The 24,637-nt window shown below is 38.9% G+C and overlaps 1 protein-coding gene across 1 annotated transcript in view; it reads right to left on the reverse strand.

Annotated features, from left to right (window-relative positions):
- Nucleotides 1-1,490: 1,490 nt before the first annotated feature.
- Nucleotides 1,491-24,637, reverse strand: part of HBS1L (HBS1 like translational GTPase) — a 96,163-nt gene continuing 73,016 nt past the window's right edge. Inside the window, exons 8-18 of the mRNA XM_063443253.1 lie at nt 24,139-24,256; nt 22,162-22,308; nt 21,981-22,055; nt 20,564-20,681; nt 19,976-20,044; nt 19,117-19,221; nt 13,848-13,938; nt 10,656-10,764; nt 4,879-4,979; nt 2,983-3,127; nt 1,491-2,589 (exon numbers count right to left, since the gene is read on the reverse strand). Of these exons, the coding sequence (XP_063299323.1) occupies nt 2,578-2,589; nt 2,983-3,127; nt 4,879-4,979; nt 10,656-10,764; nt 13,848-13,938; nt 19,117-19,221; nt 19,976-20,044; nt 20,564-20,681; nt 21,981-22,055; nt 22,162-22,308; nt 24,139-24,256 (1,090 nt within the window). The 3' untranslated portion in view covers nt 1,491-2,577. The remainder of the gene's footprint in view (nt 2,590-2,982; nt 3,128-4,878; nt 4,980-10,655; nt 10,765-13,847; nt 13,939-19,116; nt 19,222-19,975; nt 20,045-20,563; nt 20,682-21,980; nt 22,056-22,161; nt 22,309-24,138; nt 24,257-24,637) is intronic.

Here is a 24,637-nt window from a genome sequence, read left to right on the forward strand (position 1 = left end):
GTGTATTCAACAATTCCACTGCGTAATGTTCTGCATTAAAATAGACAGCAACTGTAGAATTGAATGCTTATCATTTGTAACACACACATACAAGTAAATGTCTCTCAGATTACAATGGTTTAATGCAGGATGCCATCATTACGTTCTCTTTGGCTGTATTACTTATCTCCCCAAAGACCATGCAGGTAATGGAGAGCTAGATTGTGTTAATCACACTAGGCATCAAAAAATTATAATATGAGGCAGTTTCCATAGTTTAAATTAACAATGTTCTTCAGTTGGATCTATGGTACTTCCGGTCAAAGAAGATTAAAAAAAGAGAACTCCCATAGCGCAATGGTTAGTCACGAGATGCCTAAAGTAGAAAACACAACTGTATGATTCATATTTTACACAATTACAAGTAATCTTTTTCGCAATGATGCAAATTTTCAATTTTTAATGTCTTAACTTTGACATGTTTTGCATTATACATTTCATAATATAGTCCACTTTCAAGTAGTGCTACATTGAGGACTGTTGGTGCCTTGGCAAATAAAATATATGCTGGAGAATGAAGAGGCAACTGAATATTCCAAGTGCACTATATTCAACATAGTAATTTGGGTCCCTCAAAGGGACAAGAATCCCTTTGAGACAACTGTCTCATTCCAAAGCTTTGAATGAGACTGTTGACTCACTGTGCAGGCTGAAAAAAATGCTGGTAAATATGTTTGTTTTTTTAGATTTACCTGCTTGTTTTTTCTTATAATTGTCACGCTCACTAAGGGTGACACTGATCTAACTAATCAGTGTTCTATCCCTAGGAATGCTGTAATACAGATTTACACACTTGTGCAGTTGGAAGATATATTCACATTGCAACATCCTGACAGGGGGAAAAGTGAGGGAGTCTGATCAGTGTGATCATGCAGTGCAGACACCGGTGTCAGGTTTCTCTCTCCTGATGCTGCACAATGATGCCATGCTTCTGTCATTAGTGGAATGGTCTGAAACAGATATGAGTGGGTAAGAGAAGGCATGGCCTAGTCTGGTCCGGACCCTTACAGGTAACTTTTAGGCAATTGTTAACCTTTATTTAACAAGATGGGCTCAATAATGTAAACAAAAACAGTAATACTAACGTTAAAGATAAATATATTTCTCTTTCATGTTAGAGTGCTCGTTCGATTATCAAATATAACCTGGCAGATTAGACATCTCCTTTGTTACAGCAGCAGTCTTGACATGTCTTTGGTCACTCAGAAGTTCAATTCTGCCGACAAGGGATATAGTAGTGAACAAATTTTATGATTCGTGACTCATGCAAAATATTCCACAGTTACTGCAAACAATCAGTGATGTTTTTTCAGCGTGGGAGTTTTCCTGTCAAAGTGGCAGTGTGTCTATGCTATCCCACACTAAAGTACAATGATTTGAAACTGATTACCACACTAAAAACTATATACAAAAACATTCACTCAGGCAATAATCCGGACCCAAGGCATGTATGATGCTCAAACCATTTTTTTTTTCTTTTTTATTACTCCATACTCAAGATTTGTTTTGCTTGCTTTATGAAATTAGTCAAATCTTGGCACAATCTCCACTACAACACTATACACAGCAATTTTTAGTTTTATTAATTACATTTTGCCTTTTACCATGCTTTTAAATAGTAAAGTAGACCTGTTACAAAGAACAAAAACAAACAAACAAAAAAGAAAACTTCATATGAGACTATAAAAAAAAGTTCATGTTTTGCTTTTGAACAGTCATCAGCTAAGATGATTTTAAAAATCCCATTTGTGCTTGCAGCATCACTTTTGCCTACATAATGTGTTTCCCAGCATGCATCTGACATGCAGACTGGTTGTTCATCTGCTATCTTTTAAAATACTTATAACGTTTTATAGGTGGTAAGGGAACCATGATATGGTTCTGATGATAAGTATACACAATTTATGGTCTACAGATTATTTGATTAAAAAAAATAAAGTTTTGAAACTTCAACAAAACATGAACAATTTCTTTGTTTTTAAGAACTTAAAAATCAATGTAAGCATTTTTATGTTACAGGTCTGCTTAAGAAATAATAAAAAAAAAAAATGAAGAAAGGGCTTTTCAATCTTGTTTCATTTCACAGAGAGCCATTAAGTAGAAAAACCAAATTTAAAAGAAGGGAAATTAAAGTTGTAGACATATTAGAAAGGAGAGTTGTAAACATGTCAGCTGGTCATGATATGTTGGGTCCTTTGTTTGATCCAGAATATTTTGTCAATAAATTAAATTGTCAGAAGCAGCTGCATTCATCTGCTTTTGGACGGTAACAAGACATGTAGTAGCACTTCAGCAGGGATAACAAGCCAGTCTGAGCACAGGAGGAGCCTGTGTTCTTTGTTCCACGGCATGCATCTGATGGTAGTCTGTCTCCATTTGGTAGTTAGTTGAGGTTTTCCTAAACCTTTTGTATGTCTTTTAATTGCACTTTATGTCTTAAGCCAGGCCTTCTGGAAGTCAAAAAATAAAATAAAAAAAATCAGATGTCCAATCTGAATTTATTTAGTTATGCTGTGAAAGTCCTCTTGGTTATTAGTGTCATTCTTTTATCTGGAGAGAGAGGAAAAAAAGAAAAGTAAAAATCATGATAGAGACAAAGATCTTAGGAAAGATAATCACCTTCAACCAGACCTCCCTGAGAGAGAGATATATAGATATATAGCTAAGCTCGGATTTTCTACCTTTGTGCAGTGAGGAGTATATAATAAAGGAGTTGCATTCACTTGTGGTCTAGAGAAGGCAGTACTAGTTTCTGGCTTGGCCACTCCATCAGTAACGGAGAATACTGGTGATTCTCTGAAAGCATTGGTGGGGAAAGGGAGGAACACCAGAAAATTCTCTGATTTAGCAAATGTGGATTTTATTGATTCATTCCACTCCAGGATAAGTGAAAACCCTAAGAGTCCTCTAGTGACATGATGTCGGCGGATGCAGCAGACAGACCTCTGTGACAACTCCAGCAGCTATTGAAGATCCACTATAACGCAGCATGAACCTGCCGAGCTCTTTGAAGTCTTTATATAGTTCCAGGGCAATGGGTCTCTGTGTTTGCAGCTCCACAATGGCGTTCATTCCTTTCGTTAGGCATCTGTAATATAGAAGTAAAATAAGTATAGATGCCTGATGTATCTATAGAAGCACAGGGCTCTTGTTTTTGCTTACAAAGACTAAGATAATCTCACACTGCACCTTCTGAGCAAAAGAGTAAAAATCTGCAATATCAAGGTTTGTATAACTTTTGCAGAGAGTGCATATTTCAGTGCAAACCAACACTACAGCATCTATCTACAAAGCCAAAGTGTTAGAAGAAAAAATAAAAGGCATTTCTTCATAAGCACTTGGCGTAACTGCCTGTCAATATCCCTGAAAACAAATACAATTTATAGATCAAGTATCAATATTAAAGTTATGCTAGCTAAACTATGGGTGAAGATGTATTTGACAAAGTGACACAAAGCACTACAAAAACCTATGCTCCTTGCATAGGTTATAGTGTAAAGCGTCCTTAAACCAGTGATTTGAAAAATCTGCAGCAAGTATAAGACTGCACCTTCAATGACTGACAAAGGATGGTTCCCCCCCCCCCCCCCCCCCCCTTCCAAAGGGACGTATTAGCCGCGAGGCAAACAAGGCATTTGCCTTGGGTGGCACTTTCCAGGGGGCGGCAAAAAAAGCCGCCCCCAAATACCCAGGCAAATGTCTTGTTAGCCTGGCGGCTAACTGACAATCCAGGCGGGCGGACGGTGCTGGCGAGGGAGCACTGATTAGTGAGCTCTCTGCTCAGCTCCTTCGGGCGCCGCAGAGTGATGCCGGGAGCCGGAATATGAAATCATATTTCGGATCCCGGCATCACTCTGCGGCGCGCGAGGAAGCTGAACAGGAGGATCAGTGCTCCCTCGCCGCCTGCCAAGGGCAGCACAAAACCAGGATACACCACTGCCCACACACCCTTTTCCTGTAAATCCATCCAACCTGTATCCAAAGCTGAAAGAAAAAGGGGTTCACAAAACTGAGAACGGGCTGTCAACAATAGGCAGATGGCACCTGTGCTATGGATTTAATCTAATTGGTAGAACTGTATCTAGGGATAAACTAAATATATGGATAAACATGGAGCCTCCATCTGATCTGAAAGGTACCGTATTTATTCAAGTATAACGCGCACACGTGTATAACGCGCACCCCTAATTTTCGTTTAATAATCGGTATAAAATTAGGGGTGCGCGTTATACTCGAATAAATATTAGCCCAGCAGAAGAGGGAGGGAGTGGGTGCTCCGATAATACCTCCCAGGACCAGACGGCCGCGGGTCTCGCAAGATTTACACTGGGGAGCTGGAGGAGCTGCGGGGAGGTGAGTAAACGCTTGCTGCCCGCCCCCCCAGGACCGCCGGGCTTGTAATGAGCCCGGCGGTCCTGGGAGGTATTATCGGAGCACCCACTCCCTCCCTCTTCTGCTGAGCTAATATTTATTCGAGTATAACGCGCACCCCTAATTTTCGATTAAAAATCGGTACAAAATTTTGCGCGTTATACTCGAATAAATACGGTACTCAGTGCTGCATCTGTTTATTATTTATTTTAACTAGTACTTGCTTTTATATAACATGTTGCATTTGATAACGTTTATAATATAAAGTGTGCATGCAGTCACAGTTGGTTTTATGTATAGTGCATGAGGTTACAGAAGCAGCACTAATTATTACATTACGATTGATTAGGATTATGCTTCCCAAATTGTTGCAAAGGCAAGTAGGGTGGAACAGTATTCAACCAGATCATAAGTAAAATTGATTAACCGTTTGATTGTTAGAAAAGTGGAAGCGATTCATATACTAACTTGGGCCTTTTCTTTACCACTTCTCCTGTGCTCTTGTGTAGTATGCTGATTAGTTTCTTGATTGTAGCAGGTTCACTTACAGTTTGATAATGGATAATTACCTGAAATCAAGCAAAATAAACAAATGCTAAAAGAAAACAAATTTATTTATATGAATTCTATAACTTTTAAAAACATTATGTCTAATGTCACATACAGATTTTTTTTAAAACAAGTGATTTCTTTTTTTCAGTTAAATTTTTCCATTGCACTTATACAGGGAAAAACAGGAGATATGTTGTTTGGATCTAGACAGGTTAGATTAAATTTTGTTAAAGAGACAAATACACAGGGATAATATTACATCAAATTCTAATATTTAATGATTAATTAGAGAATTTTCAGCCAATAAGTTTTATTTTTGGGACACGAATAGAAGACGTGGAGTAATGTACCAATTTGACCACAGTCTCTCCAACATTTATTATTTTCGCTAAGGTGCATGTTAAAAAGTTTGGAAGGAGTTAGGTACCATCTATAAATTAATTTGTAATAGGATTCCAAATGGTTTTCACATTGTGTGATACCTTTTAATGATAATAGAAATTAATTCCAATCCTCTACTGTGTATATCCCACCCAGCTCACTCTCCCACCTCAACATGTAATTCGTTTTATCACACGTCACCTGCAAAAATATTGTAACATAAGGAGATGCTTTGTTTCCGACCAGGATCTAATAAATAGATTTTTTCAAATTTTGTCATTTTCAACACATTTGGTCACTAAAATCACTAAAACAACTTTAGTTTAATGAAGCAGTTTTGGTGTACAGTTCATGCCCCTGCAGTCTTACTGCTCAATTCTCTGCCAGTTAGGAGTTAAATAAGTTTGTTTATGAACCCTAGTCACACCTCCCTGCATGTGACTTGCACAGCCTCCCTAAACACTTCCTGTAAAGAGTAATCTACAGTTTATCCTTCCTTTATTGCAAGTTCTGTTTAATTTAGATTTTCTTATCCCCTGCTATGTTAATAGCTTGCTAGACCCTGCGAAAGCCTCCTGTATGTGATTGAAGTTCAACTTAAAGAGATACAATTATTTAAGGTAAATTACATCTGATTGAAAGTGAAACTAGTTTTTTTGTGCAGGCTGTGTCAATCAGAGCCAAGGGAGGTGTGACAAGGGCTGCATAAACAGAAGAAAAGTAATTTAACTCCTAAATGGCAGTGAATTGAGCAGTGAAACCTGAGAGGCGATCTACACACTAAAACTGCTTCATTAAGCTGGAGTTGTTTAGGTGTCTATAGTGTCCCTTTAATGATTCTAATTTGTCTTTAGAAATTTGTCTCAGAGGAACCTTATCCAGAAGAGTGCAATTTTTTTTCAAATGTGGGTTGTATAATATTGGGATCATAAATCAAATTATCGATTTTTTTATATTATATTCATAATAATTTTCAAATCACATACCGGCCCTCCTGAGTAATTGAAACGTCAGTAGTGTGACATGCTACACTTTTATGAATAAAAATTAAGAAACCTCTAGCCTTGGTACAAAATATAGAATGAGACTGGGTGGGATAATCCATCAACAAAACTTTAGGGGAATGATTCAATTTAAAATGGGATTCTTGAATAAATATAACTGCGGACCTATGTTTCCTCGTCTGTTTAATAGCAACCGTCTCTTGTGCGGCTCATTCAAACCCCTCACATTTAGCAAAAAAAAAAACTTTAAAAATCATTCTTATTGTCTAAAAAGAGCAAAAAAAACCACACAAAATAAGAAAGCCATGTAAACAAAAACTAAATACATACAGACACCATGTCCCACCTGACTGAAAACCAAACTGTATCATGTATATGCAAATTAATATTAGCAATAATGACAACTGAAATTAATAAATAATTACGGATAATATAACATTTTAAACTTAAAGGGACACTATAGTCACCTGAACAACTTCAGCTTAATGAGGTTGTTCAGGTGAGTGCTACAGCTACCCGGAGCCTTTTTCTTGTAAGCACTGTATTTTCTGAGAAAATGCAGTGTATACATTGGAAGCTTGGAACACCTCTTGTTGCAGTCAATCAGACGGCCACCAGAGGGACTTCCGAGTTCAGAGGCCCTAAAAAGGCCTCTCGTCCGATGCATTCTGGGTGAATACATCAGACGTGCTATCGGCACACAAAGCACTTTTGTGAACGCGCTTTGTGTGCTGATAGCCTGTCAGCACTGCTGTGGGCGTGGCTTCAGCTGACCTACTCTCCTTCCCCCCCCCCCCCCCGGCCCCCACCGCTGTGCGGCGGGTGGGGGCCCTAAAATTATCAATGAGGGGGGGGACCTACTGCCCCCCCCGGCCACCACCCCTGTGCGGCGGGTGGGGGCCCTAAAATTATCAATGAGGGGGGGACCTATTGTCCCCCCCGGCGCCCACCCCTGAGCGGTGGGTGGGGGCCCTAGTCCACAATAGTGGTTGAAGGGGGGGGGGGGAAGACCTACTCTCCTTCCCCCCCCCGGCCCCCACCGCTGTGCGGCGGGTGGGGGCCCTAAAATTATCAATGAGGGGGGGACCTACTGCCCCCCCCCCCCCGGCCCCCACCCCTGTGCGGCGGGTGGGGGCCCTAAAATTATCAATGAGGGGGGGAACCTATTGTCCCCCCCGGCGCCCACCCCTGAGCTGTGGGTGGGGGCCCTAGTCCACAATAGTGGTTGAAGGGGGGGGGGGGAGACCTACTCTCCTTCCCCCCCCGGCCCCCACCGCTGTGCGGCGGGTGGGGGCCCTAAAATTATCAATGAGGAGGGGGACCTACTGCCCCCCCCCCCCGGCCCCCACCCCTGTGCGGCGGGTGGGGGCCCTAAAATTATCAATGGGGGGGGACCTACTGTCCCCCCCCCCGGCCCCCACCCCTGTGCGGCGGGTGGGGGCCCTAAACTTATCAATGAGGGGGGGCACCTACTGTCCCCCCCCGGCCCCCACCCCTGTGCGGCGGGTGGGGGCCCTAAAATTATCAATGAGGGGGGGACCTATTGTCCCCCCCGGCGCCCACCCCTGAGCGGTGGGTGGGGGCCCTAGTTAACCCTCCCCCCCCCAAAAAAAAAAATTATCTCCCTACCTACCCCCCTCACCCTAAAAATAATGAGGGGGGAAACATCAACTAAAAACCTGTAAAAAAAAAAAAAAAAAAAAAAAAGAGATAAAAAAAACTTACCATTCGATGTTTTCTTTCTTCTAAAATCTTTTCTTCAGCCCCAAAAAGGCCAAATAAAAATCCATAATAACCGACGCAATAAAAAAAAAAAAAGCGAGCGCAAAAAAAATAACCCATCTTCACCCATGGAGGGCTCCGCGCAGACCGAGCTCCGCAGGGCGGGGAAGGCTTATAAAGCCTTGCCCCGCCCTACAATTAGGCTAAGAACACTCTGATTGGTGGGTTTAAGCCAATCAGAGTGCTCTTTGTCATTTTACAAGCGTGGGAAAGTTCTTTAGAATTTTCCCACGCTTGTAAAATGACACAGAGCACTGTGATTGGATGGATTTCAAGCCATCCAATCACAGTGCTCTGTGTCATTTTACAAGCGTGGGAAAGTTCTTTGGAATTTTCCCACGCTTGTAAAATGACACAGAGCACTGTTATTGGATAGCTTGAAATCCATCCAATCACAGTGCTCTGTGTCATTTTACAAGCGTGGGAAAATTCCAAAGAGCTTTCGCACGCTTGTAAAATGACAAAGAGCCCTCTGATTGGCTTAAACCCACCAATCAGAGTGTTCTTAGCCTAATTGCAGGGCGGGGCAAGGCTTTATAAGCCTTCCCCCGCCCTGCGGAGCTCAGTCTGCGCGGAGCCCTCCATGGGTGAACATGGATTGTTTTTTTTGCGCTCTTTTTTTTTTTTTTTTGTTAATTGCGTCGGTTTTTATTTGAACTTAAGAAAGAAGATTTTAGAAGAAAGAAAACATCGAATGGTAAGTTGTTTTTATCTCATTTTTTCTTTTTTACAGGTTTTTAGTTAATGGTCCCCCCTCATTATTTTTAGGGTGAGGGGGGTAGGTAGGGAGATATTTTGTTTTGTGGGGGGGGGGGGGAAAGGGTTAACTAGGGTCCTCCCCCCACCTTTGTATTTAGGGCCCCACCCACCGCTCAGGGGTGGGGGCCGGGGGGACAATAGGTCCCCCCTTACTGACAATTTTAGGGCCCCCACCCGCCGCACAGGGGTGGGGGCCGGGGGGGGCAGTAGGTCCCCCCCTCATTGATAATTTTAGGGCCCCCACCCGCCGCACAGGGGTGGGGGCCGGGGGGGGTGGCAGTAGGTCCCCCCCCTCATTGATAATTTTAGGGCCCCCACCCGCCGCACAGGGGTGGGGGCAGTAGGTCCCCCCCCTCATTGATAATTTTAGGGCCCCTACCCGCCGCACAGGGGTGGGAACAGTAGTTCCCCCCCCCCCCCATTGATAATTTTAGGGCCCCCACCCGCCGCACAGTCAGACAGCTCAGCTCGCGAACGCGCATTCCGCGCACATGCGCGGAAAAGCGCTCAGGTTCTTCATAGGGCGGCATTCAATGCCGCTCTATGAAGAACGCAATTGGTGCAGCGCGAAGCCGCGCATGCGCACCACATCGCGATGACGCTTCTCTGTGAGAAGCGTCCTATTGGGCCCCGCGATTTCGTCATTTTGACGAAAAAGGGGGCGCGGCCTAGCGGGGAGCTCGGCGCTGGAACGGAGGTAAGTTTTTAATATAAAAACACCTCGAAATTTTTTTTTATTAAATATAAGTTCATATAAAAGCAAGAAGGAAGGCTGAGGGACCTGTCTTTCTTTCTTTTATATGGTGACTATAGAGTCCCTTTAAGTATATGGACAAAAAGAGGTAAAGGGAAAACGAACTTGGTGAAATCCAAAGAAACAAAGAAAAGAAAAACAATACGAAAAAATATAAAAAGACAGAGAGAGATATTTACAAAAGAAAAAAAAAAAGGGCCAGAGAGTGGGAAAAATATAAGATTCCCTCTCTAATAATATATACAAGCCCATAATGGGGGTGAAAAAAAAAAAAGAGGCAGGGACACAAGCAATTATGGTACGCGTAATAAAGAGAAAAATGAAGATAATTGATTTTCATAATTAAACAAAAGACAGAAAGAGAAGATAAACAAAACAAAGAGAAATAGGCAAATAAATAAAGAATTAAAATAAAATGTTATTAAAATTACTCAAAACATTAGACTTATATACACATTATGGTGCAATCACTAACCCTAGGCATGTCCTTTCTATGTGTACAATCGATATGAAGAAGTCTACGTGAACTTTACATGCAAGAATAAAATTTGCGACTTTTCTTACAGTGCACATAACGCCAAATAAACTATGGCGGAGAAACATAATTCAGTAAAATTATTTTAAAAACTTTTTTTTTTTTTTAACACGTTAACTGCAACAAAATAAACAATTTGATTACTTTTCTATTATATTGCAGCAGAAACATAGGAATATATGTCTGTACACATTAATACAGATGTTAATTGTATCTGAAATGCGTCACTTTTCTTATGGAGATGATTCTATAAATAACAGTTGTGGTCTCTGATAGTCTACTAGCTGTCAAGGTCTTCCTATCAGTTCATTTACTTTGTTTATAATAGTTGTAAAATCAACTAAAAATCTATCAGGAAGGTAAATAACAGTTCTCGTAAGTCTAGAAAATATTAATAAGAATAAAAAGGCTTGTTTAAGACTGATTAATGTACACTTGTATATTTAGATTAAGAGAAATCTGACAAATTCCAACTTACCGGAAATCCTTGGGTAATAGGAACTTCAAAGTTAAAGACGAGAATTCGGGCACGGAATCTGGTACATGCTTTTATAGGCTCATTTGGACAGCAAAATACACAGCCAACACTGCAAAAGAAAACCTCAGTGCATTTATTGGCACTTCAAACTTTCAAATCTTCTCAGATCAAAATTTATTTTAACCATATCTTAGTGAAAAGTTCTTCAAGGATCGATTGAAAGTGTCAAAAAATATTCTCAACCAGGCACTGGTGATGTGCATTTACAAAAACTGACCATCATCATGAATATTGTCACCTGTCAATGTGTGCAGAGTTGGTTATATAAAAAAAAAAAAAAAAAAAAAAAAGTTATATGCATTCTTCCGAGTGCATAAATTACAGGGTTTTGGATCGTTGTATTCGGGTATTACAAAGAACAGTAGATCTTTAGTGGTTAGCCTTAAACCTTGGAATCTGTCATTAATAAACAGGTTATTTATAATTTAAACTCTAGATAAACACTAAACTGTCATCTATACAGTGCAATATAAACATTATAACAATATATGGATTTCAATTTTAAACTAACTGACTCTTCCCTTATTATCAATACAGCTACTACAGTGGATGTGCATGCCAGCTCCTCAGCCACAATACTTGGCATAAGACTAAAGTTTGCAACATTTAGCAATAAGTGAGGCATGGAATGCCAGATTTTGGCAGTGGTGGCCATATCTGCAATTTTTACCATCAATATTATGGATAATGCAGGGGCAGGTTGGGACGGGGAGCAGGGAGGCAATTGCCCCTCAAAATAATTTTAAGAATGGCTGCCTGCAGAGATGGCTCTCTAAGCAATTTAGGCGGCCGCCTAAACCACCTTAGGGCAGACTGTGTCGGATCCTCTGTCAGTGACAGAGGAGTCGGCACCAGGAGAGTGCATGGCGGCTTGCTCAGTATGCTGTTGGGTGCGAGGCCCCTCCAGGCTGCCCGGCCAGTGTCCGGGGCAGGAGGCTAGCCTCCACACTCCTCCAGGAGCCCATGGCGAACATCCAGGCAAAGGGACGTTCATCACAGTAGGCAATAATAGTTGATCTGGAAAAATTCTCTGTATTCGTCATGGCCTCAGTCTGGCTCTATATATTCCTGAATTTTGTCACTTGGATTTTCATTCACTACAATTTGGTGTTTAGTAAATAACCTTATTCATGTACTGTTGACATGACTGATGAAATTAATTTGTTTTGTAAAATGAATGAAACATATTGTAGAAACCGCTGTCTCATGAAAATGTTTCTTTCAGCTTTTATATATAGACTCCTAACTACCGGGTATATATTGCGATACAACAGTATCCATGCATTTACCTGTTTTTAACATTAAAGGGAACAATTGGGCACAATAATAGGTTATTACAGTGCTTGGGTCTACTTGCTTTAAGGGGTTAAATTGTTGCCTCAGTACCCAGCTTCAACACAGAAGCCTTGCACCTGGGTCTTGTTATAGGCTTAAACCATTTTGATGAACTGTACCTTTCTTGCGCATATATCTCAAGCACCCATAACCTACAGACAACATAGCAACTTCATTGACATTGTTAATTTAAGTAAGGGGTGCTCAAAAGGTAGATCCCCAGATATTGTAGAACTACAATTTCCAAGATGCTTTGCATGCCTTTAGAATGACAAAGGATCACGGAAGCTGTAGGTTTAAAATATCTAGGGGAATCTACCTTTTAGGCACCCCTGCTTTAAGTGATACCACATAAATATGGGCATTTTAAAGCTGGTCTTGATATTGTTTTTTTAACACAGCTACCTCTATTATATTTAACTATTGCTCATGGTGAGCATTCTAAATCATTTGTGTAACGCCAAAACATAGTCATAATGTAAAACCTTTCTGTACTGTGCCATCTCAATAGAATACCAATGGGTATTTTAAAGTTAGATGTGACTTCCTGTGATCGTTTTAACACTCATTCCTCTACCGTTGCCTTCTGCAAACATATTAAATCTAGATCAAAGCACTTAAAGGGTGCAAGAAGTTTGCTACTGTGGCAAAATAGCACACTTTGTGGGGTTTTTTCCATGTACCTCCACCAGACTGCAAAAATCACATAAGTGATCACCTTTTCATTGTACACTACCATAACCATATAATGTCACATAACAAGAAATATGTTATATCAAATTTTAGGATACTTTTAAATTAATTCCATAAAATACAAGACTATGCAGTGATAAACATTTTGCAGGCTGTTTTATTATCCCCAAGTGCACCTAAGCAAGAGTTTCTAACCTATATGATATATATGGAAGTCTGATTTGTTACAAACAAGGTAGGATGAAAAGGATGCAGTGTGCATTCCAAATCTCAATTTTATGTACCACAGCGCACTGTGGTAACAGGAACAAGGCATTTACAATTTGAGGGCCAACAACAAAGAGATGTAATGCAAAATATTTAACTTGATAACGGAGATTAACTCCCCCATAACATAATGGTCATTAGGGACCCAAGATTGTCGTGGAATGTAATTTAAAGGGCTCATAACTGCTAAAAAGAAAATGCAACATTGTCATAGTCTTTTAGGCCCCGCTAGTGACGACAATGACCGTCATTCATCCAATGATATACAGTTTGTTTTACTAGCAATTTTGCTATGGCAAGGCGTTTTATACATACTGCAGTCTTTAAAATGCACCGAAACATGATATACAATAATTGGGTGGTGCAATGTTTTGGTTTCATATTGTAAGGATCTGTAAAAACAACACACTTATTCAAATGGGAGCCTAGTTGCATGCTTTGCCTACACATGGAGAAGTCAGACTTATTATGAGGTCACCAAGGGTTGTAAAAAAAGGCTTTTTCCAACTTGCTAATTACCTGTATGCAAAACACATAACCCAAAGACCATGATTATGTACTAAGAGCAGGGAATGGTGCATTGTAACTGTAGCACTCTGGGGACAGCTGATATCAGTCAGCTCAGTAAGCAGCACAGGCATGTGCAACAAACTGTCAAGTAAGAATTTCAATGTTCCTGTTTACCTGGGACTTGGTTTCAGACACAGTTTCATTAATCAATTAAAACTGTGGGTAACAGTCAACTCTGCCTAAAAAAACCGCTTGAATGTCACAGCCAACGCCCTTTTGGTAACGTTATGAAAAGGATGATGAGTCAGGTATTGTTTGTGCACTTACTTGATTTTGATGATATCCATGCCGGTTAATGTGAGACTAACGTGATCTCCTGCTGCTGCCCAATCAACTGCTTCATCATGCAATGTGATTCCTGGAAATGAGTAAGATCAGAAGTGCTCACTGAGAAGGTATAACAACAAGAAGAACTAAGCTCTCAGGGCAAAAGTAGAATAATTAAAAAAAAAAATCATTAATCACCAAATTTCAGTATGAATGGTTACTAAAAAGAAAATCGGATTTATTTTTTGCTAGCAATCAGATAGTATTGTATTCACTAGTTCTTTCCTTAATCTTTTTCACACACGATTTGCCATTTCATGTAACACAAGTTACTAGAACTGTCAAACCGAGTACACCACAATGTACGATGCTGTATGCTAGCTGTTCATTCTGTCACCTAACATTTAGTGCACACATCAGCAAAAAAATAGGTAAACTGAATAAGATACATTGACACACATGCATTTAGTATAGTGAAAACATAAGCAGATCTGGACAAATGGGATTCAGGGACAAAATGGGTGCAAGAGACATGTGTTAATATATTTAAAGTGTATTGTTATGATTTATAAACAGTTGGCTCATTGCAAAGATGGTTATAGTTACCAGGAGTGCACACTGCTACCCTAGAGTTCTGTATGCTGCTCCAGGATGGAGAACTACCCTATCAGACCCAGTCTGCAGTAATGTATATGTATGCGCCAGCATACATACATCCCTCCATAGCATTGCAGAGCTGTATTTTCTAATTCTCTTCACTGTAAATTTATTTCCATACAACCCCAGCACACACTTCTAAATAAGTAATATAGCATGATTTTTTTCTTTTTGCCTTTCCTTGTGCTCTTTTATCTTAATCTTAATGTACCTGAACTTGTCTTTATTTTTATTATTTTTTTTCTTTCTTGCCCAGATCTGAATATCTAGACGCCTCCAATTTTTTCTCCTCTGTCCACTAAGTCTGCAGTTTGACGGATTGTGGGTACCGTATATACTCGAGTATAAGTCGAAACCCCTAATTTTACCCCCAAAAACTGGGAAAACTTATAGACTCGAGTATAAGACTAGGGTGGGAAATGCAGCAGCTACAGGTAAATTTCTAAATAAAATTAGATCCCCAAAAAATTATATTAATTGAATATTTATTTACAGTGTGTGTATATAATGAGTGCAGTGTGTGTGTATGAGTGCAGTGTGTGTATGAATGCAGAGCCTTGGTGGGGGGTGGACATTTTTATTATTTTTTTTGTCCATAACATTATTATTATTTTAATATTGTTTTAATATTTTAATTTTTTTAATATTATTATAATATATTTTTTAAAATAATTTACATTTCTATGTTATTTTGTATTTGTCCCCCCTCCCTGCTAAATACCTGGCCAGGGAGGGGGGCTCTCATTCCCTGGTGATCCAGTGGTGTGCACTGTGTAGGAGGGGGCTGGCAGGTAGCATTTACTTACCTTTCCTGCAACTCCTGTCAGCTCACTTCTCTCACCTCCGGTCCGGTCAGCTCCCTCTGCAAGTCTCGCGGTGTGAGTGCCGCGCGGAGCTCTGACCCCACGGCTCTCGCGAGACTTGCAGTGGGGAGCTGACCGGACCGGAGGTGAGAGAAGGGAGCTGACAGGAGCTGCTGTAAAGGTAAGTAAACGCTCTCTGCCAGTCCCCAACAGCCCCTTGTCTGTATTATGGCAATGTAAGTTGCCATAATACAGACACTCACTTGAGTATAAGACGAGTGGGGGTTTTTCAGCACAAAAATTGTGCTGAAAAACTTGTCTTATACTCGAGTATATACGGTAAATTAGCTTAACAACTTAATATGCTGGTAATGAGTGGGGCAGCAGGTGTGTGTATGTTAGGCACTGCTATACAGTTGCATTCCATTCGGTGACAGATGCTTAGGTCATATTTGCAGTTTTTACTTCTATCCCAGCAACAAATATATATTATGAATTCATCAAAACTGTTAAATGTAAAAATAAATTTTAAAAAATCTAAATACAAAATGTAATCTACAAACTGACTCAATGCTCTTTGTTTAACGTGTACACTATAGTTGAAACGATAACTATTTTAAAATAGAATGTGCAGGTGTCAGTCTTTTGACATGTATAAAAAAAAAAAAAAAAGTGCCAAAAATTGATGGTATGGGAGAAACAATCTTTGCTTTTAAGGAACTTTACCACTGAATCTGCTTTTACAGCCATTACCACAACTTATAATTGAAGCAATTATTGAAATTGAATTTTGATAAATAAAAATAAAGAACTAAGGTAATATGCTTTCTATTTTACACATCAACAAAACCATAAAACAAACTTGAGGTGTGAGAAAAGGCAAATACAAGGTCTCACTGAAGCATGATTTTTGCGATATTGCAAACAAGTCAAAATTGAACTGTGCACATTGTGACAATGTGTCATGAAAAATTAAAGTGTACATTGGGGTATAGGTACAGATATTTTCGTAATTGTTGCAACAGTTCTGCCAAATCAATGGATACAAACAGTTTTGCTTCTTAAGTATAAATGACATTTGAAATATTACCAACAGATGGCGCTAGATATGTGTATATGTGTAGTAGCCACTTATTAAATATTCTTAATTCTATGCTGTTAACTCAGCCTAAGTGGTAACCTACTCGTTATACGTTGAGTATCACAAGAAACCCAAAATATGGGATTAGCATCTTATGGCATGTGACCCAAACAGGCTGCCTAAAACGGGGGTTCCAGTGGGACCAATGGTGCCAATGGTACTTGGTGGGAGTAGCATTTTGCCATTCCCCTCTTCCCCAACTTGCCCTATTTATGCCAAATTTCTTTAACAGAGTGGCAAGCACCAGTGGTAATTTCGGCAGGCAGCGCTGGGAGAAACGGATGTTAGAGTACTTCCTTCCAGAATTCTTAAAGGAGAATCCATACAGGATGAAAATTGCCTGCAGCCGCACTGTGCCTTGTCTGCCCGGTTCACACTGGACCACAGGGATGCCAAAAGGAGGGTGGCTAAAAACATTTAATGCTAATGTGTTTGTAGTAATATGCATATAGCACTGTGTGCTTGCGTGTAGTTGTCTGGTTTTTGTTTGTGGCATTATGTAACTGTGTATGTATGATAGTAGACTTGAAGATTCTTTTCAGTCTGAACTGCAATTCGTGCCAAAGAGTGATTGGTCAAATTACCAAACTTCAAGCCAAAAAGTAATCGTATCACAAACACCAACTGAAACACACAGCGGCCGAGCATATTCATCTGATTCAGGATTCAGAATTTTACCTTTGGTAAAAATAATCAATCACTAAATGTTGATTTTATTCACAGATCAAGTGATATAGGAAAAATATGAGAAGTAAAAAATTAAATCTCTCTATACCTATATTTAAGATTAATATAAATATTGATATATATATACACACACACACACACACACACGGAATCAACATTTTTCAATTCCTATTGAAAATCAGGTTTATTGTCAAAATGTACAGACTTTCAGCTGTTTTCCCCAAATTTAACTGTAAATGCAACATATAATGATTTCTCCAGTCTCAAAATGATTCAACCCACTGATAAGAATCCCTCACAACAGCACAAATATGCAAAACTGGTGTTATCTCAAGCACACCTGATGCACCTAATCAAGGGCTTCATTAGTTGCACTAGGGGTGCTTGCGCTGAATACCTGAACTGGCTAGGGGTTTGTTGATTGTCATGTTGGACTGCATGTTAGAAAAATGGCTAAGTCAAAAGAATGGTCCACAAAATTCAGAGAAGTACTCATCGACCTTCACAAACAAGGAACAGGATACAAAAAGATAGTGAAGGCACTGAATATTCCTAGACACACCGTTGGAAGCATAGTTCGCAAGTTCGAAGTTCAAGGAACAGTAGTTACAATACGTGGACAGGGCAGAAAAAGGAAGCTATCAATAGCTTCAACCAGATTTCTGAGAAGGCAGGTTGTGAAAAACCCTCAAGTTACTACAAAAGAACTGCAACAAGACTTGGTGGCAACAGGCATTGAGGTTTCAGTGAGCACAGTAAGCCGTGTACTAAAACCAGAAGGCTTTCATGCCACAACTCCAAGACGTAAACAACTATTGACCCAAAAGCACAAGAAAAGTCGGCTCCAACATGCACCAAATCTTATAAATAAGCCACAGAAATTTTATAGAGTGATGATACAAAACTGGAACTTTTTGGATCAATGGAACAGCAGTATGTCCGGAGAAAGACGAATGAAGCATATTTTGAAGGACACACTGCCTATAGTAAAGTGGTGGCTCAGTGATACGCGGTGGCTCAGTGATACGCTGAGGCTGCTTTGCATCTTCTGTCACTGGAAACCTGCAGGTCATAACAGCAAAAGGGTGCTCTTCTAAGTACTAAAGATAATTGCCATGAAGGGGTTAATTAATTTTGAGACTGGAGAAGTAAGAAGTTAAATTTGGGGAAACCACTTAAAGCATTTGTTGTGTTGAGCTATTTTAATTGCTTTTCCTACAGAGCACCGCAATTATGGAACAACCTCCCACACACTTTCAAATATTCCCCAGGCCTAAAATACTCTAAGAGATCCCTCTCTACAGAATGCACCTGTCATGGTTGATTATATATTTCTTACCTGTTCTATGTTGTATATATTGTGTATTAATATTGTTTTTGTATTTTTTTTTTAGAGTTCTAAAATATGCTTAAGAATGAAACAATTAACTGATACATAAAACAAACATATAAACGGTATTTGATTTAAGCCCTTAATTAACTGCATATACTCCATATACTCTACCTGTAAAAGCAAAAGAGAACTTTAAAAATAGGTAATAGAATTGCTCATTCGGAGACATCAACAAACAACTAAACCTGCCACACTCCTTTGTTTATACATTATTACTTTAGTAATAGTTGAAAAGTCACCAAATACAAACATGAGTAATAAAACAATGTGGATTCATCCGGTAGCGTGAGAAAAACAAAATCAGAACAAGTGTGAGAAGCGTCTTACTCCCCATGCAACAAGTGAAAAGTCTCTCACAGGCGTGCAAGTTCACATCGACGGACGTACAGAATCACCTGTGAGGAAATTCGTTTCAAGATTCTGGATTCATTATTCAACAGTCAGTATCACTTTGACACATACTGCAGTTTCAAGCGCAGACAGGACTTTCAGAAGTTATTATTGGTCCCAAACAGACAGATGCATTAATGGAAAGATGACAAAACAAGTCCTTCGATGACAGACCTTAAATGTGGCAAGATTACGTACCTTTAACAGTGCAGGTTTCATTGGGAGGCATGGTAAACAATCTGTCACCAACTTGAACAAAGCCAGCTTCAATTTTACCAGTCACACAAAATCCAGAGCCTTGATCTGTTAGAAGAACAGTTAAAAAAAATATGTTCAGTGAATAAGTCATATAACAAGCTCAAGAGAGTACTTCATTAACTGATTGAGACCATACACCACATTAACACTTTAACAAATGCTACTGTAGCATCTCAAGAAAATCCTAACTTGTCAGAAGTGACATTTTGCTTTAGTCACACGTGTTTAAGAAGTAATATTCAGCTCAAGAATTACCAGGACAGTGAAAGAGCTAGCTCCAGAAATTAGATCCTAAAATATGCCTATATGTACAAGAAAATTTTCCTTGCAGAAAATAGATGTACAAGGAAATAAAATGAAAGGTCAATGAAAAATGTCTCTACATCTTAAATAAAACATACCTGTAATTAAATAATCCAAACTGTTCTGAAATCACATATCCATGATCCAGATTATATTTTTTTAAATTAACCATAAATATATTGGACATAGCCAACCAATCTAATAATGGTTAAATTGAAAGTGACACCTTGATGATTGGTGTGGTATAATTATAATTTCACCAGGTTCCACTCCAAATTTAGCTAACTAAATTCTCTTTGTATAAACTCTGTGGATTGCACCTGTTCCATAATGCCAAAATGCAAATCTCTTGTCCCCCCCCCCCCCAAAAAAAAAAAAAAAAAAATTAAAATAAAAGGAAAAACAGCCCTTAGAATAATTAAGGTGACTACACAGACATGGTTGAAATCAACAGGTAACAGTTTTTCAACACCAACCTACAGATCATTTGACTTACCCTTGAAGACATCTGATGCACATAGTCTAAAAGGTTTTTCCACAGAACGTTGAGGAGCTTTAAAGGAATCTGAAATGGGGTGAAAAAAAATAAAATAAATTATATATATAATCTTGATAAAGACTTCCAGGTCGAAACGTTGATCGTTTAATACAACACGACTTCATGTTTGCAAATCCATCGAGTGCTCTTAAATATAACTGCATGTCTACAAAAGGATTAGTAATGAAAGGCTGCTGAAGGATGGAGTTCGCATAGATTTATTTTTAATTTTGTAAGTACATGCAGTACATGTATGCAAATTAGTAAGCAATAAACAGAAATTGAAGGGATGAATCTACCTCCATTTAACCCCTTCAGGACAAATAATTTCAACACATCATAGCATTCTGGTCCTAAAGATTCTATGCAAGCATGGAACGTCCTGCACAGTTGGCATTTGCAGATTCATACAGTGGGATCTTTAATGGGTGGCGTGTTATGACTGAATTATCTAATTGGTCCTGAAGGGGTTAGGAATATAGTACAGTATGGGACAATAAATATTCAGATTTTGTGTTCAGTGCAAGCCAGATGATGGCTTCTTACCAATCTGTTCAATCAGGCATGGTCCCTTATACCAACTTGTGAGTTCACTAATTGTACTCTTCTTGATCATGTTTTCTCCACTAAGACCACTCGTAGGGACATAGGATACATCACTTTCCTTTATGGAAACAGAAAGATGGATATCAGATTATTGTGAATTTATTCAAAAGATTACAGGTAAGCACCTTTTCCCTAGACAATTTTTGTTTTATTAACAAATAGTTGTGTAACATATAGCCCCATATAAAATATAGAGGGCTCGTTTATTCAGTGTACACAACAAGTCAATTCCCCATATACTACTATAGATGCACATTTTAAAGGTGCATGTTTTCTACCAGCTCCCTTGCCAATATAGACCTAATTTCATCCAAGTGGAAGCCACAATCATATCCTGACAACTTAGGCTAGGAATTGATAAATCAGAGTCACCACAGCAACCTAAAAAAGAGAACTGGCACTCAGAAAATGGTCTCCCTGTTTCATTTCTGAATCCTCTTAGTCATATTTTCCTGTCAGTGGAGACCCTAAAGCCCACACTATCCAGAGAGCTCACTGGATGAACTGTAAATTAACTCACTGGAGCTGTAGGGAGAACAATCAAACACCTAATGCACTTTAGCTTGCTGTGTCTTTTTTCATTTTAGAAGAAGTGCAGATTTTATTAGACATTGTGACTTTTATGAATTTACCTTTTTACACCCCCTTGGCTGTCAATCAGAAACCAACCCTGTTACTTCCTGCATTGAAACTAAACTCAAGAGGCACCAATTGCCCAGAGCACTTGCCTCGCAAAAACTTTTCATTGAACTGCATTGGAAAGTCACAGCCACAGAAAGCTGCTCTAGGGAACAAATGGGGGGCACCTTTTGCAAGCTGTTTGCAGACATACCCCCCAATGAAAAATCCCTTATTCATTTTTTTTGGCAGGGTATATATACAAAAGTGGTTTTTTTAATCTAATTTTTTATATATATATTTGGGCAGTGGGGGTAACCCTTTAAGTAAATAAGGGGATGCACAGAAGTTAACGGCAGGTTCACACTGTTGACATCTTTTATGTAGAATGTGAGTATTACAGAGGCACTTTGGCACATTGTGGGCACCAACACAGTGCTGAGGATAGCTTTAAACCTTATTAATGCTGTAAGCTCTTCCGTGTTTAGATCTCCTTAGCACAAAAAAAAAAAAAAGGTTTGCAGCTTTCAGCTGATCACTCGGGGAAAGAGCTAAACCCTGCAACCTAGGTAAGAAGTTATACTGTTACTAAACCTACTAAACAGTATTTTCAATTACAAAAGGTGGAGGGAGTGCCAGCCCAGCTGCTCTTATGATGCCTGGAGTGTTCCTTTTACTAGATGTATTAAGAAAAATTTGGAAATCCAAACTAAACCACTAATAAAGCAAAACATATTACCTTAAAACCAGCTTGTTTTAAGAAGCTCCCAAGTTTACTGGTGACTTCACGAAATCTGTCCTGTTGCCAGTTAACCTGTAACAAAAAGTGAGCTATATGTTAATTATGTCTTGCTTTGGAAATGCAATTAAGACAAATATTTTCATCCATGCTTAGAAAAATAAAAGATGCACAGAAATACCTGATCCATTTTATTGACCACCACGGCAAGTTGGGTTACACCAAGAGAGCGGACCAACAGTGCATGCTCACGCGTCTGTCCACCAGCTTCAAAACCTGCTTCAAACTCTCCACGGCTGGCATCTACAACCAAAATGGCCACGTCCGCCTAAAATAAAGAAGAGCAACCATGTACAAAAACAATGGGGGACTGGGATACCTCTGCAAATACTGCAACAACACAGCAGTGTGCTTGTGTGATTGTACCAGCAGATATAAATGTTAGCAGTTAAGTAGCAGAATACAAGGAACGACTCAGTAAAGAACTAAACAGTAATCAAACAGTGCGAAATCATAAAATCAAATCAGAGTCTAGATATGAGATGTACACGGACAAGTGAATTAGGTGAAAATACAGCATTCCACTCAGCATTGCATTATCTTCAAAATGAAAAACCCAAGTACAGCCCATTTTTAAAAGGAAACAATGGAAGTCATGAAAGCACAAGTATTATGTACCGCAAATGTCATGCAACCAAATTTTCCCTATAACTGCAAAATAGCCTATCCATATATAGGAGCTTTCTTTAAAAAAAATGAATATATTAGAATAGGCAAGTAATGTCACTTAGTGAAAAAGGATAAAAAGAGGAGGGGGGTGCTATATATATAAAACCACAGTGTTATACTTATATCTGTACACAGATGGTCCTGTCAAAGATCTGCCGGATCGATCTAAAAACAAATTATGTACATAGCATAATACTGTATAACACAAATGGTGAATGAATATGGTCTGGTATTGGGTCACTCACGATCTCCAAAGCCTATTGTAGCAGGCTTAGACTGTAACAGCTCTTCATAAGATCATGCAGACTATGATTTTCAAGATGTTCCACTTTTCTGATTTCTCCCCGATCACATCAAAAAGCTCCAATAGCCAAATGGATACGATTAAAGGGATTTATTCAATAAAATAACAAATTCACAAAGTGATAAAAAAGTATAAAAATATAAAAATATTTTATCACTTTGTGAATTTGTTATTTTATTGAATAAATCCCTTTAATCGTATCCATTTGGCTATTGGAGCTTTTTGATGTGATCGGGGAGAAATCAGAAAAGTGGAACATCTTGAAAATCATAGTCTGCATGATCTTATGAAGAGCTGTTACAGTCTAAGCCTGCTACAATAGGCTTTGGAGATCGTGAGTGACCCAATACCAGACCATATTCATTCACCATTTGTGTTATACAGTATTATGCTATGTACATAATTTGTTTTTAGATCGATCCGGCAGATCTTTGACAGGACCATCTGTGTACAGATATAAGTATAACACTGTGGTTTTATATATATAGCACCCCCCTCCTCTTTTTATCCTTTTTCACTATTTGTATTTGTATAGTGCCTTTGGGTGATTTGTTTGGCACTTGGGGGTTGTTGCTGTTTCCATTATTTTCTAATAGCGCCAATCCACCCATATATTTCTCTAACCAGAAATAATATTCGTATTAAGTAATGTCACTTACTTATTATATACATTGTGCTGGCTTTCACTTATTCTTTCGAAATACATACATTATGATCAGACACTAAGCTCTCATACTGTGGTCGGTAAAATATTAGAAATGAGCAGATTTCCTAAGCAAGATGTGCTGTAGAGAAAGTGTGTACACACGATAAAAATGAGTACTTGAGAAAACATTTTCTTGTAATTTGAAAAGATGACACGGGCAAACATTGTGAAGGTCTTTCATTCAGTGAGAAATATCTACTCTAATCCACTTTTCACAAAGAAAAAAACGTGAAGATGCACTCTTCTTCTACAGTAATTTCTTCCTGGGATTCTTTAATTAACAATTACTTAGTCCACTACCCACTCAGAAACCAGATTTTACATGCAATGGAATACAGTTTCTTTACTAGTACTGTTGGCTTAAATTGAAGTTTTTAAGGTTTTACTTTTTTGGTGAGAGTAATTTAGTCCAGACTTACTTGTGCTGCCCCTGTAATCATGTTGGGAATGAAGTCTTTGTGCCCAGGAGCATCCATCAATGTTATCACTTTAGACTTTGTTTCAAACTTAGTCATTCCCACATCCATGGTGACACCCCTAAATAGTAACATAGGCAAACATTTTAATACAATGACAAAAATAGCAGTTTATAATCTCCCAGCAACATAATCAGTACTTTGCCCCAGATAAATAAATAAACTAGCTGCAAACTGTCAACTGAAAGGTGCCCACTATCATGAAGGAAATGAAGGGAAAACAATACCCTAAATTATTTAGGTTGACAGACAAACTTTTGTCCGTTTTATACATGGCACATGTGTTTAGGAAAACATTTTTTTTTTTTAAATAAACAGTTATGCTGAGCTGCATCACAGTGGCAAGTAGTTTATTTCTCATCAATACTCACTGTGATATAGTTCATCAACTAATGTCCATAAAGAATAAACTCTAAAGGAAGAATATTTAGAAATGTGATAC

This window comes from Pelobates fuscus, chromosome 2 (assembly GCF_036172605.1).
Source record: "Pelobates fuscus isolate aPelFus1 chromosome 2, aPelFus1.pri, whole genome shotgun sequence".
Classification (NCBI taxonomy): domain Eukaryota; kingdom Metazoa; phylum Chordata; class Amphibia; order Anura; family Pelobatidae; genus Pelobates; species Pelobates fuscus.